General features: G+C 32.9%; 3 protein-coding genes across 3 annotated transcripts; 2 read left to right on the top strand and 1 right to left on the bottom strand.

Moving 5' to 3' along the window:
• Positions 1–1,861: 1,861 nt before the first annotated feature.
• Positions 1,862–5,268, bottom strand: LOC129918518 (uncharacterized). The gene is made up of 4 exons (XM_055999110.1): positions 5,132–5,268; positions 3,842–4,088; positions 2,988–3,782; positions 1,862–2,115 (listed from the first exon to the last, which is right to left on the bottom strand). The coding sequence occupies exons 1-4, from the start codon at positions 5,195–5,197 to the stop codon at positions 1,901–1,903; spliced, it is 1,323 nt and encodes a 440-aa protein (XP_055855085.1). The 5' UTR covers positions 5,198–5,268; the 3' UTR covers positions 1,862–1,900.
• A 1,070-nt stretch (positions 5,269–6,338) lies between these two features.
• Positions 6,339–8,370, top strand: LOC129918517 (uncharacterized). The gene is made up of 3 exons (XM_055999109.1): positions 6,339–6,510; positions 6,585–7,773; positions 8,104–8,370. Exons 1-3 carry the CDS (start codon positions 6,424–6,426, stop codon positions 8,313–8,315), a joined length of 1,488 nt encoding a protein of 495 aa, XP_055855084.1. The 5' UTR covers positions 6,339–6,423; the 3' UTR covers positions 8,316–8,370.
• Positions 8,371–9,525: 1,155 nt separating this feature from the next.
• LOC129918008 (uncharacterized) lies at positions 9,526–13,019 on the top strand. The gene is made up of 2 exons (XM_055998296.1): positions 9,526–9,725; positions 11,793–13,019. Exons 1-2 carry the CDS (start codon positions 9,714–9,716, stop codon positions 13,017–13,019), a joined length of 1,239 nt encoding a protein of 412 aa, XP_055854271.1. The 5' UTR covers positions 9,526–9,713.
• The last annotated feature ends 7 nt before the right edge of the window (positions 13,020–13,026 follow it).

The following is a 13,026-nucleotide window of genomic DNA, read 5'->3' as shown; positions in this document are numbered from 1 at the left end:
GCGCCAAAAACGCGTCTAAGACGAGCCCAAAACGCGTCTTCGACGCGCCTAAGACGCGTCCAAGATGCGTTCAAGACGCGTCCAAAACGCTTCCAAAACGAGTCCAAAAAGCTTCAAAAACGCGTTTAAAACGCGTCTAAAACGCATCCAAAACGTGTCGAACACGCGTATAAAACGTGTCCGTCCCTCCAAAACGCGTCCAAAACGCGTCAAAACCCCGTCCAAAACGCGTCAAAAAAGCGTCCAAAACACGTCCAAAACGCGTATAAAAAATTCCTTCAAATCCATCGAGTGACATCATTACATAATTTCTCATGGTTCCCTGGAATTCGTTAGGGGGCCTCAAAGCACTGCCTCGGCTGCCCCATGGTATGTACGCCCCTGACTTTAACTATATTATTTCACAACCAGGCCAAGTGGAATATATGCGAAAATTATATATTCGATAGAACCATTTTACTGATATCATCAGAAACCTAATCTTAAACAAATAATAAATGTTCACATAGAGAGAAAGACCTTCGAATCTATGTTAACTCATTTAAAGTGCATTTCTAATGTGAAGGCCTTTGACACATTGTTATCATCAGAGATATTGGTGCAAGTTATTGTTTATGTTTTTAAGATAACAAAACCAGAGCTCTCTACATTGTATATTCGTCATAAATACGTATCGATTTGTTAGACAACTGAAGTGCGTCAATTGTGTCATATGCAATTAAACAAGTAATATGACTTTAATATTTTAGCTCTTTTGTATTTTATTTGCAAAAATTTATTATAGGTTACATGAAGAGTTAGCTGTCAAATTTATTCAATTTTATTAGAACATTTTCTGGAAAGTCAGTAAAGAATAATTTCCGTATGCCGACTTTTGACGTGCAGCATAAAGCCTTAACACAAACACATACATTGCCTCAAAAATTGAAAAACTACAAAAGTGAACATTTTGGAACGTATTTTTTTTTTTAGTTTTGGTCCTGTTGGAAAATTTAAAATAATGATGCAGAAAGCTTATTTTTCCTTTTGTAATTTTGCAAAAAGTGGCCAATGAAGAGTAGAGTTCCAACGTTACTGCTGTGCCACTTTAGTGTGCCACCTTTTTTGCCACTTTTCAAAAATATCCAGCGGTAACACTGTAGAGTTCTAGTAATTTTTTGCCGCACAATATATTGCACGGTTTTAATTGACTTGTGAAAAGTCTTAATCATTCAAAACTGTCACATTTATGTTAATAACGCATGTTACATTTGTGTCATTGCGTGAATCTTCATTTTGACGTCTCTGTGTTGCCTTCTCATTCGCTTTCGAAAGTAAGGGATCTCTTTCTCAAGTGAAGTGCGAGTGAGAAAGTATCACAGATACGTCAAAATTAGAACTGAGTTGTATGTGAAAACCGTCTTATTCATGTTTACACGTTCCTCTTTCAAACAAAAGTAGGTCACGTTAAATATTATAAAGTATAAATTACAAAAATTACTTGTACATCAAATCAAATCTAAGAATTGAGTCAATAATTGCTATAAACCAAATTCAAAAGTTTATCTTTAAATCTAAGTCAATATTTTTGTTATGTTTGCACATTAAACGCCTCTAAGAACCTATTAATCATTCTTTATGTTAAAGTGCATTTTTATAATGTGAAGGCCTATCTGACACGATTCTAATCAGGCACTGCTGATGCATATAGTTTATTGATAACAAAATTGAGTTCTTTCTAACTAGAATGTTATTTTAACAAACAACAAAAAAAGCTGCAATGAATTATTATTTGTCAGATAAGGAATTATAATATAAATTGTAGAAAGTGCGTAAAACATTATAAATAAGTTTTTTTTTTTTATGTATGATTTTATTTAATGAGTTATGAAAAAATATTAAAACAGAAAGAAAATTAAATCTATAGACAATCATCTTGGGGACTTGGTATTTCATCATAACAATAGCTCCCAAAACATCCATCAACGCTGCTACAACCCGGACTTCCCCTATATTTTGTACAGTATTCAGATTGATCGATGTATGTGCATCTGTTGGTTGGACATCGATATCGATAACAATATGGTGAGCATGTTTGTTTTTGATTTGTCAAACAACCAGAACAGTCAACGGCATCTATTAAAAAAAAAAAAATAACATAAACATAAATTGATTTAAATATTATACAAAAAATAATAACTAAATAAAGTAAAAACAGAAATCAGCTGATGAAACTAAAGCTCTGAGGCCATGTAAAATAAAAACCCTAGAAACTTTGATTTTTTTGACAGTTGATTGACATGACTTAGAGTCAGAGTCCCCTGGAGCGGGGCACAACGAACAGACCTATTAGCCCTGTTCCTTTGCGAGGTGGCAAAGTTTTAATAGTAGTTTACTGGTGATTTTCAATCTAACGCACTTTCAACGAATTCAAATAAAATCGTATCTACTCGGGAAGAAGAGCATGAGTAGATGATAGTACTAGATTAACCAAAACATTTACTCTTAGTAGACTACCCCCTCCAATGGAACAGCCCTATTAGCAATTTTGCTTCTATAATGCTTTACAGAAACTACAAAAGCATCTGTAAAGCTTTATAGAACCAAAATTGTTTTTCCGGAGGGCTATTATTACCCGTACCGGTACCGCATACTTTTCCGGTTTGGTAATTCCTTAATAAGGCCGTCTGTGATTTGGGTTAAATATTTAGCCGAGGATACATTTTTGACACTATTGAGGTGAAAAGATACATTTTTCATTTGTCAAAAATGTCTGGGAAGACAGAAGGTTTTGAAATTAAGGACGGCGAGGTAGACGACAAATTCAATTGCTTAATCAGTTTTAATGTGATCTTTAATGATTTAAGGGACGAGAAAGTGAATGTATGATTGATAACAATGGTTGTTAACTTTTTTTTTTAAAGTAACAGATCAAATGTCAAATTTGACATTTCATCTTACCACAACTTTTACTCAGTAAAATTTAAATAAAAGAGAAAACAACTTACCATTTCTTTTGCATTCACTTCCCTTACACTCTTCCAAATCAGGATTTGGTGGTATAACCAGCATTCCTGGATGTTCAGTAACCTTAGGCACTCTTAAATACTTTACAGAATATGTTCCACAAATGTCTCCACATTGTCGATATTGACGATTGAAACAAACCCATTTCGAACTGTATTTCTTACACATCCTAGGTGTGATAATAAAACAACATTTTTTATTTGAATTTGATGATGATGATGATGATGATGATGTCGGTGTGCAGGGTTGACGGTTTTTTTCTGGATTAGTGATGGCTTCATTCGTTTCATTTATGCGAACAATATTATCAATAGATTTAGTAATATGGAAGTCAGGACCAGTTTGATTTGTTTCTGTGATGAAATTATTTTCAATTTCTATAATTGTTGTAATGACTTCTGGATGGGCGCATGTTAGGCCTGTCCACACTAGGCCATCAGTACAAACTGGCTCAATACAACGACCTTTATGGAAAAAGCCTTTGACACAAGACACAAATCGACATTCTCCATCAATAACAACATGTTCTGGAGGGCATATATCTGGTGTTGGTGTTGTTGTTGGTGATGGTGTTGTTTGTGGTGATGGTCGTGGTGGTGTTGTTGTTGTCGTTGGTGTTATTGTTGTTCTTGGTGTTGTCGTTGTTAATGATGGTTGTCGTTGATCATCACAAGTAAACGGACAGTAACCATATGTTTGACAAGGTTTTGGTCTACAAAATGGTGGTGGAATTATACCAGGGTTAGGCAAGCAATTTCCATTGTAAACCGAAAAACCTTAAGTCGAAATCGAAAATGATCAATTAAAAAAAAAAAAAAATAATTAAAAAAGTTACCATGGGGACATTGGAGAGGTGGTAAATTATTAATAAATTTTTCTTGACATAATCCATTAATCATGACAAAATTTGTTGGGCAATTTTGTTGTACACACATTCCATTGATTAAGTCAAATCCATAGCCACAAGTCGCAGTATCCATTGGTCTCAAAAGACATGCTCCATTAACAAGATAATGAGTTTCTGGGCACATGGATCGAACACATGCTCCATTATAAAAATCAGTTCCAATAGGACAGACATGCTATAAAAAATTTTAAAATATGCAATGTTAGGCAGTAAGGGTAACTCACAAATTCAATATACGTCTAAAAAAATATTTTTTTTTTTTTTCAAAATCAAATTTTCCAAAAAATAGGACATTTTTTTCATGAAAAGGGCTATACGTCTTCACTGATAATAAATACAAAATGGCATACAAACTCTGTTTAGAAAAGTTAAAAAAACTATTTTTGAAGAAAAAATAAGGAAAGAAAGAAATCTTGAATCCAGAAAACCCAGAATCCCAAAAAAAACAAAATCCCGAAAAGCCAAGATCCCGAAAATAAAACCGAAAAATTAAAAAACTCTTCAAAATTGTCTGTTCACTGATTATTTTATTAAAATATAAAATAACAATTAACATACAATTATAACATAAAAATTAAAACTTACAATTGAATTAATTTTAGTTCAACAATTTTTTTTGCACATACCAAACTCAATCACAACACTGCTGAAAGCACAATAGATTTTTGAAATCATGTCGAAAGATATATTTACGGAATTATACAGTTATATTGTTTTTTACGTGTTTACTTTTGACCACTTAGGATTATTTTTCGAAATCGAAATACCGAAAAATTATATAAAATTTAAATAAATTTTCAGGATTTCCAATCTTATTTGGGATTCTGGGTTTCGGGATTCTGGGGTTTTCAGGATTTTTGCGTTTTCGGGATTTTGGATTTTCGGGATTCTGGGTTTTCGTTTTTTGGGATTATGACCCTAACACCTCTGGTTTTACAAAAATAATAATTTATAAAATTGTAATTTCGAACTATCAAAACAGTCAGCTTGAAAATATGAACAACTCTATTAAACTGAATGAGAATTTGAATTTTGATTGATATGTATGTGTATTGTTTGAATTTATAATTATTTTTTGTTTTTCACTTTTTAAATATTTGTCCTTAGTTTATATTTTTTATATTCCCATGACATACTTTTATATTTTTTTTTTTGTAAAAACTATAATATAAAATCACGTTTAAAAATTTAAAATTTACAAATATTTATAAAACTCACAGTGTCTTGTTGATAACAAAACCCAATTGAATATATTAGAAGAAATGCAACTAAAAACCGATCCATTTGTGGTGTTATTCTAATATTAACTAAACTTTTTGTGTTCTTGAGAGTTTCAAGTAAATTGTGGAAATGTTCACAATTCAAATGAAAAATAGAAAAAAAAAAATAGTAATAACTTAATTGATAATAATAAATCATAGATAGAAGTTGGAAAGAAAATGGGTCAAGTTTTTTTTTTATTCTAATGATTTTGCGCATCTTAATCTTATTAATGCAAATTATAACATAGGGTAGTTCATCGATGTTTAAATATAAAAAAACACATTCCACGTTCCTTTGGAGGTGGGAAACTACTTATGAGTAGACGAATATTAGATCTAGTACTACAATCTACACGTCATGATCTTTTGCTCTAGTAGATATTGGCCCTGTTCCCTATTCGTTCTTATTTTTGTTGAGTTCTGTGTATCTGTCAAAACTGACAGAAAATGGCTTTAGCTTTGGTTCTTTCCTTTTGATATGTAAATTTTTCTGTCAGTTATTAAATTGAAAAAGTATTTTCAAACAGTAATGAATAAAAATAGAAAAAAGAAAAAAACATCGACATCCAAAAAATGTATTAACATTTTGTTTATAGATAACACAGGGTAGTCCCTGCAGCAGCCATTTTTAATTTGGTTCAGCTGTCATTTTTAATTTGACAATAGCCCTGTTCCTTTTTGAGGTGACAATTGACAAAGTACAACTAGTACTTTACTAGCGATTTTCAATGGAACGCACTTTCAACGAATTCAATACAAATCGTATTTACTAGGGAAAATCAGCATGAGTAGATGATAGTACTAGATTAATCGAAACATCTACTATTAGTAGACTACCAACGCCAATGGAACAGGGCTAATATGTGCTATATTATTATATGCAATATATTGTATCCATATCCTGGTGTAGGAGTTGCTTTTTTTTGCCATTAGTTCAGAAGAAATTTCATACACTTTGGATATTTGAAATGACAAATCCTAGACCTATGCATATTACATTAAGTTGGTTTGTAAAATAAAAAACAAGCTTTGCTTTATGTTTTTTAAATTTTTTTTTAACGATAATGTTATCAATCCAGACATCTAATCTTTCAACATCCGCATACTCAATAAATTATAATAATTTCATGGTCAAAAATGATCTTTAAAAAGCGATGCGCTTTTAAAAATCATATACTCTGTGCCTCGTTACGGTGCACAGAGAATATCATCAACGGGAATATAAAAAAAAAAAAAAACAAATTTAAAATGTTTTTCAAAATTTTATTAGTTTTTGTTGCTTTTAATAGCTTGTTTGTGCACTTTTGTATTTCAAATCCTTTGCAACAATTATGGGTAAATTATTTTGTTTCTTTTAATTAAATTAATAAATATTTTCATATTTTTTTTAAATTTTATTCGAAACTAAGCCTCAATCAAGGCCGTCATGCCATGAAGGGTATAGATTTGCGAATGGAATGTGTACACCGATGATGGGTGTGACTCAGCCAGCAGCACAATGCACTACTTCATGTTGCCAAACAAACTGTCAGCCACCCTGTCAACAACCATGTGTTGCCCAAATGCAAACGCAAGTGCAAATGCCTATGCAAATGCAAATGCCAATGCCAATGCAATTTCCAGTTCCAGTGCCCTTTCCAATACTAATGCCACCTCCACCACCACCATTATTTCCAGGACCATCACCCCCAGGACCACCACCATCAGGACCACCACCCCCAGGACCACCACCATCAGGACCACCACCCCCAGGACCACCACCCCCAGGACCACCACAACCACCAGTACCACCACAACCACCAGTACCACCACCACCTCCACAAAATAATATAACATGTCCGAATGGAACAATCAATATAAACGGTTATTGTCACCTAATTTACTGTGGTACTGGCGTTTATGCACATGGCAAATGCATTTATACTGTTTGTCCTGAAGGCTCAATTTGGAATGGCATCCGTTGCCAAATCCCAGAAGCACGCAATCATACAACTGTACTTTTGTCAACAGTTGTTGTCACAAACAATGTCAATCAATCTCTGCAGAATCACGTAATCAACTATACAAATAATGTGGATATTGACATTGCGGGATCAACGTCAGATGTGGAAGAAAGGCCTTTTTCGCCTAATATTGTTGTAATGCCACCATCACCTCCTCAAATACATGTTCCTCCTCCTCGTCTTCCTCCCGTTAATATAATACAACGTCCACCTCCAATGCCCTCACCACCGAGGATTGTTTATGTGCCTGCACCCCCACCACCACGACCACCACCACCTCAGGTTGTGTACGTACCACAGCCTGCACCTCCACCACCACCACGACCACCACCACCTCAAGTAGTGTACGTACCACAGCCACCCGTATCCCCACCACAAATGGTCGTACAACCACCACCTCAGATTCCATCAGCTCCACATTGTTGTATGGTTACCACTCCAAACACATGTCTTTGGCAAGATCAGTATGTTTGCAGAAGTCATACCTATCAACAATGTGGATCTGTTTGTTTACACGGAAATTTAAACTTAATGCCACAAGTTGTAAGACAACCACAAGAGTCTTGTATTAACAACGATTGTGGCTATAATCGCCGTAAGTTCTAACTCAACACCAACCATGGTATAAGAAGAGAAGGTATGATCATTAGTGTCGCCATTTTACAAAATGGAGTAATAAGTTTTTGACGTTTAATTTTGCAAAGTCAAAACCAACAACAATTTCCAAAAAAATTTTTTTACAACAACAATTTCAATAAGGCAACTGTCAAAAATTTAGGAAGCCATTTTTTTTTCTTTCATCTAACAGTTCTCGATACAGACATTCTTCGCGTGATCATACTTTCTTTTCTTATACCATGAACACTAACGACAATGAGATTTTACTTCATATTATTTTTTGTATTGTTTTTTTTTTTTTTTTCAGAACCATTTTATCCGGACTGTTCTCGATGTACAAATGGTGGAATGATGTCCTCTAGATATTGTCAAACATATTGCCCTAATAATAATATTAATTGTAATTCTTGTCAAACTTTAGATTTAAGTAGATACTGTGACAGCTATCCAGACGCTATTGCATGTAGACCTGAATATGGTTATATTCAAGGATCGGTATTAGAAACGGATTATGATTAAACGAAATAAAAAAAACGAACAAACAAACATGCAAACAGTTGGTTGTACTAGATTTATTTTTATGAGTAGTCTACCATTGTTTATATATTTCTATAGTACATACTATCATTAAGTCGAATTTAGTATTAGTTAAAGTCACCACTATTTTGAGGTGGCGCTCAGTCTATTTATTTCATACAAATTCTGCTTTTTTAAGTTACCACCAGAGTTCCTGAGATCGTTTCACTTCTGATAGTACTATGGAAATATATATACAATGTAGTCTACCACATTTACAGGAACGGAGCTATTTGTTTCTTTTTTTGCTAGTAAAGGTATGTAAACGAAGTTGTCAGAGCCAAATCTGACAACCCCCACTTTGATGAACATGACAGATACAAATTTTAATTTTAATAAAATTTAAATTAATTTTTTAAATTAATTTTCTTATGAATTTATAAGCTAAGTTGTTGCTGACTGTTTAAAGACTCTTGTTAAATTGATTTTTTTATTGAAAAAATAACTTCATCAAAGTGGACAGTTTGACGTTTGAGCACTTCTTGCTTAAAAGCCCTATTATGAAAGTAACTTGAAAATAGTTGTTCTTTTGAAGGAGTCATACTTTTTTGAAGAACCGTGTGTATTGAGCTTTTTAGCAATCTCTCTTTGTCTTTTTCCTTTCTATCATAACTGTTTATTAAAGAAGTACAAGAAAAAAACAACCAACCAATCAAATCAAACCTCCTCACAGGAAAACAAACGTATACATGCACAATAAGTATATATGTACATATACGAGTTCAATTTTTGAATTTTTGACACTGACGTTTGGCTGAAAAGTTCTCGATAAATTTGTCCAAATTGGAAGAATATTTATGACAATTGACCAATTAGAAACCCTAAACTTGATTAACTTTTTAGCCTTTAACGTTTCTGAATCTGCTGATTCTAATTTTATACATAAATGCGGTTGGACTGGAAGGATGTCAACATTTTAAACAACATAATAAAAAAAAAAAAAAAACTTGCCAATTTTCCCCTTTTGATTTAGTTAAGTTTCTGTACAAGCTCATTTTTCTCTATGATATCAACTGCAACAACAACAAGACCTGAATGCAATTTTCTTTCGATTGTATCGAATTCAGTTTATGTTTAGTTTTTGTTAAGTGGATGGTAAATAATTATCTAGCCAAATATGTTTGCATAGTTTTTTAATCGTTATCTGCAAATAATTAATGTCACATATTTGCTATTTGTTATCTATGAAATATGCAATCTTATAAAACATTAAGTTAATTTTTAGTTCGAAGGTATTCTTTGGTCGAGTTTCGAACTGTAAAGGTGTTTTCGAAATCGGTTTTACGCGCTTGTATTTTGATTTTTTTGTTTTGTTTTTTTGTTTTTACTGGAGGATATAACATGGCCTTTAAGGTATAGTGAAAGTTAAAATTTTTTCCCTGATAATTTTCGGTATCTATTCTGAATATGATTTTGTGGCTTAAAATTTTTAAACTTTGATAACACGGTCAACGAAATCAGTCAACGCGTTGACTCTATGATGTAAAATTGACATCAAAATCATTCCAAAATAATGCAATCGTAATGTCCTGTGCGTCCACAAAAATAGGTCTGTTTGGGTTCTTTTTGCACAAAAATATGAAACCTGTCAAATTTTAAGGAGTGGGGATGAAATTCTCTCAGAGAAAGAAAAATTGTGTAAAAGTACCCAAACGCTTTTGGAACAAAATTTTCTGCTACTTTTTCTACAACAACAAAAATGTAAACAACAACACCAATTGAAAAAAAAAAATAAAGAAAGGAAAAATATCAAAACATTTTGTTTTGTTTTACAAACACTTTTTTTTATTCATTTTTTCATAAATCATTTATAAAATAAAGCAATTCTTAACCATTAAAACACAAAAAATAAAATCACAAAACATAGCCACGTCGCCATGTTTGTACTTTGTTTTGTTCATTAAAAATTGTAAACACAAATTAAAAAAAAAAAGAAATGAATAATATTAGAAACACTTTGTTTTATTTTTGAAAAATTTTTTTTATTATTTTGTTCATAAAATATTAATTTGTTTTGAGCATTACATCACTAAGGGCCAATTTTTCAATAGTCAGTTAAACAGTCAGTTAGTACTTATTCCTAAGGATAGAGAAAAAATCAATTTTTCAACAGGCAGATACAGCTTATTCCTAAGAATAAAACTATCTGCTTCTTTCAGAGACGAATAAAAATTATTCTAAGGAATAATCTCAACAAAAATATTGTGTCAGTTGTCAAAGCTGTTTTGAAAGAATTTTGAAAAAAATACAGTGGAACACAAGAAAACAAAAACAATCATGAATAAAAATGACGTTTAATTTTAAATATTTTTTAATTTGACAATTTTTTTTGTTATTCTGTAGAATAAATTATTCTTGATTGAAAAATTCAATGTTTTTATCTGATTGTTTATGAGCCTAATAACTTTATTCGTCGTACAGTTAATTGACTGTTTATTAGAAGATTGAAAAATTGGCTCTAAAACGAAATAAATAAAAAAAAAAAAAAAAGAAAAAAATCCACGCCACCATGTTTTAGTTTGTTTTCTTTATGTTGTGCGACAAGAACAAATAAAGAAAAACAGAGAAAGCACTACCTTTTGACAGATTTCAGATTTTTGTTCGATGAAATTTTTTGGGCAGAAATTCGCAAGAAGGGGAAATTTTTTTCTCTCTCGCGGCCATCTTTTTTGTGAAAAAATGTACAATTTCAGAGTACCCAAACAGGAATTGGGTTAAAAAAGTTGAAATATTTCTGTTTTAGGCAGTACCCAAACAGACCTAATGCTCTTAAAGCGTTAACAAGTACAATCTACAATGACACTCGCGTTGACACATAGTTTAGGGTTTTGACATTGACTGCGCGTTCACAGAGTGAATATAGTTCTGTTTTTTTTTTTTTTTTTGCTACTCATTTGGTCGCATTTGTCAGTTGAGTTCCTTATTTCAATCAGACGAGGGTTAATGAGAAAACAATCGCTTGTTATCAATCCAAACCGGAACTTGAAAATTCAGGTGTGGAGTTGTTTTCATACAATTACCCGTACCGCTACCGCATACCTTTCCCATGAGATCATTCTCTTAAGACAGATTTTGTTTTAATTTGACAACACAAACCAACCTTTTATGGTTGCCAGACTTGGTTAAAAGCGCAACAGCGACAGAAACATTATGAAAATGTCCCATTGGTTAATGAACCATACAATGGAATGACCGCACCGGAAAGTTTTGTGGTAGCGGTGCGGGTAAGTGTATGAAAAAAAAATTCCGAATGTCAACGTTCAGGCGTTGAGCAATTATTATATATGAATAATTCATCATACAACTACAGCATAATTTTCCGGTGTGGTCAAGCCTTAACTTTTGTAAATTAAGCGGTTAATTTACTAACGTTTTGTTTTATTCCTTTTTTCTTTAAGAAATATTTTTGTTTCTTTTCAGGATACGTCAAAATGTATCTTTGCTATCATGATACTTTTCTCATCAATTGCTTTGAATTCAATTGTCCATTCAATTCCTACAGATCCCGTTATAATCAACACAGTTGCCCAACATTATGAAAATCCAACACTTGAGCAATACACACTTTGTACAAAAAGTCGTGATAAATGCATCAATGATTGTGGATTTATGGATAAAAAATGTCAAGATAAATGTCAAATATGTCCAATTTTAATCGATCAAGATATATTAGTACAAGGCATAAATGACACGCTCTATCGCTTGCCAATATCCATATCCAAAGCCAATCAAACAAATATCATAAGACTTACCAATGAAATTCGAAATATTATTCGAACAAGCTTGGGTAATATCACAGCGCATAATACAAACAACATTACAATCTATCACAAGGTATCGAAAACTGGTGGTAAATATGGTCTAGGGTATACAGAAAAGGGACCTTGTTGTCATTTAATTGAACCACAAAGATGTCGGAGCAGTGTTAATGGTCCAATTTGTACACACAGACGTCAACAGACATGCGGTACGCATTGTATTTCGCGTGTTATGCGAGCTAAACGAGTTGTCACGTGTAGTGAAACAGATCCTGACAATTGTACGCAATCAATTGAATATCTGCCACAACCAAGACGTCCGGGATGTCAATACACATCAAAATGGCCATTTATAAGCTGCAAAAGCGGGTCGAATTTAAGTCGAAAAAGGACTACTTGTGCTCGCTGTTATCAGATACCCTATTTAAGTATTATTAGAGGCCAAGTTCCAAGAGCTTGTGTTCCCTGCTTTGGTAGATCTAGTAGTGTTCGAAGACCAAGCCCATCGTATATGCAAACTTATTATGGTGGCTATCAGCCGGTTGTATCTTATCCATCTTATCAACCTTATTCATTTATACAACCATTATCGGCACCACCACCGCCGCCACCGCAAACTCCAGCATATTATGATAACAATTTCGATGAATCAAATGAAATGCCATTTTCATCAGCGGGACTTGACAGTGAGTTCAAATTGGAAGAGCAAAAGTGTATAAACGAAGATGGAACAGTTATTGAGAACTGCACAGAAGAAGATAGTCCATTGCATTTGAATATTGGAACAAATTTGAGAGAAGATAACGGGGATTATGTTTTATCGAACGATGTGTCAGATTATGATCAGTGTTGCCGCAGGCTTTTTCAGAAAAGTAACAAAATTTTTTAAAAAGCGT

The sequence above is a fragment of the Episyrphus balteatus genome, chromosome 4 (assembly GCF_945859705.1).
Source record: "Episyrphus balteatus chromosome 4, idEpiBalt1.1, whole genome shotgun sequence".
Classification (NCBI taxonomy): domain Eukaryota; kingdom Metazoa; phylum Arthropoda; class Insecta; order Diptera; family Syrphidae; genus Episyrphus; species Episyrphus balteatus.
The sequence above is the reverse complement of the archived record's forward strand: the minus strand, read 5'-3'. Positions and strand labels throughout refer to the sequence as shown.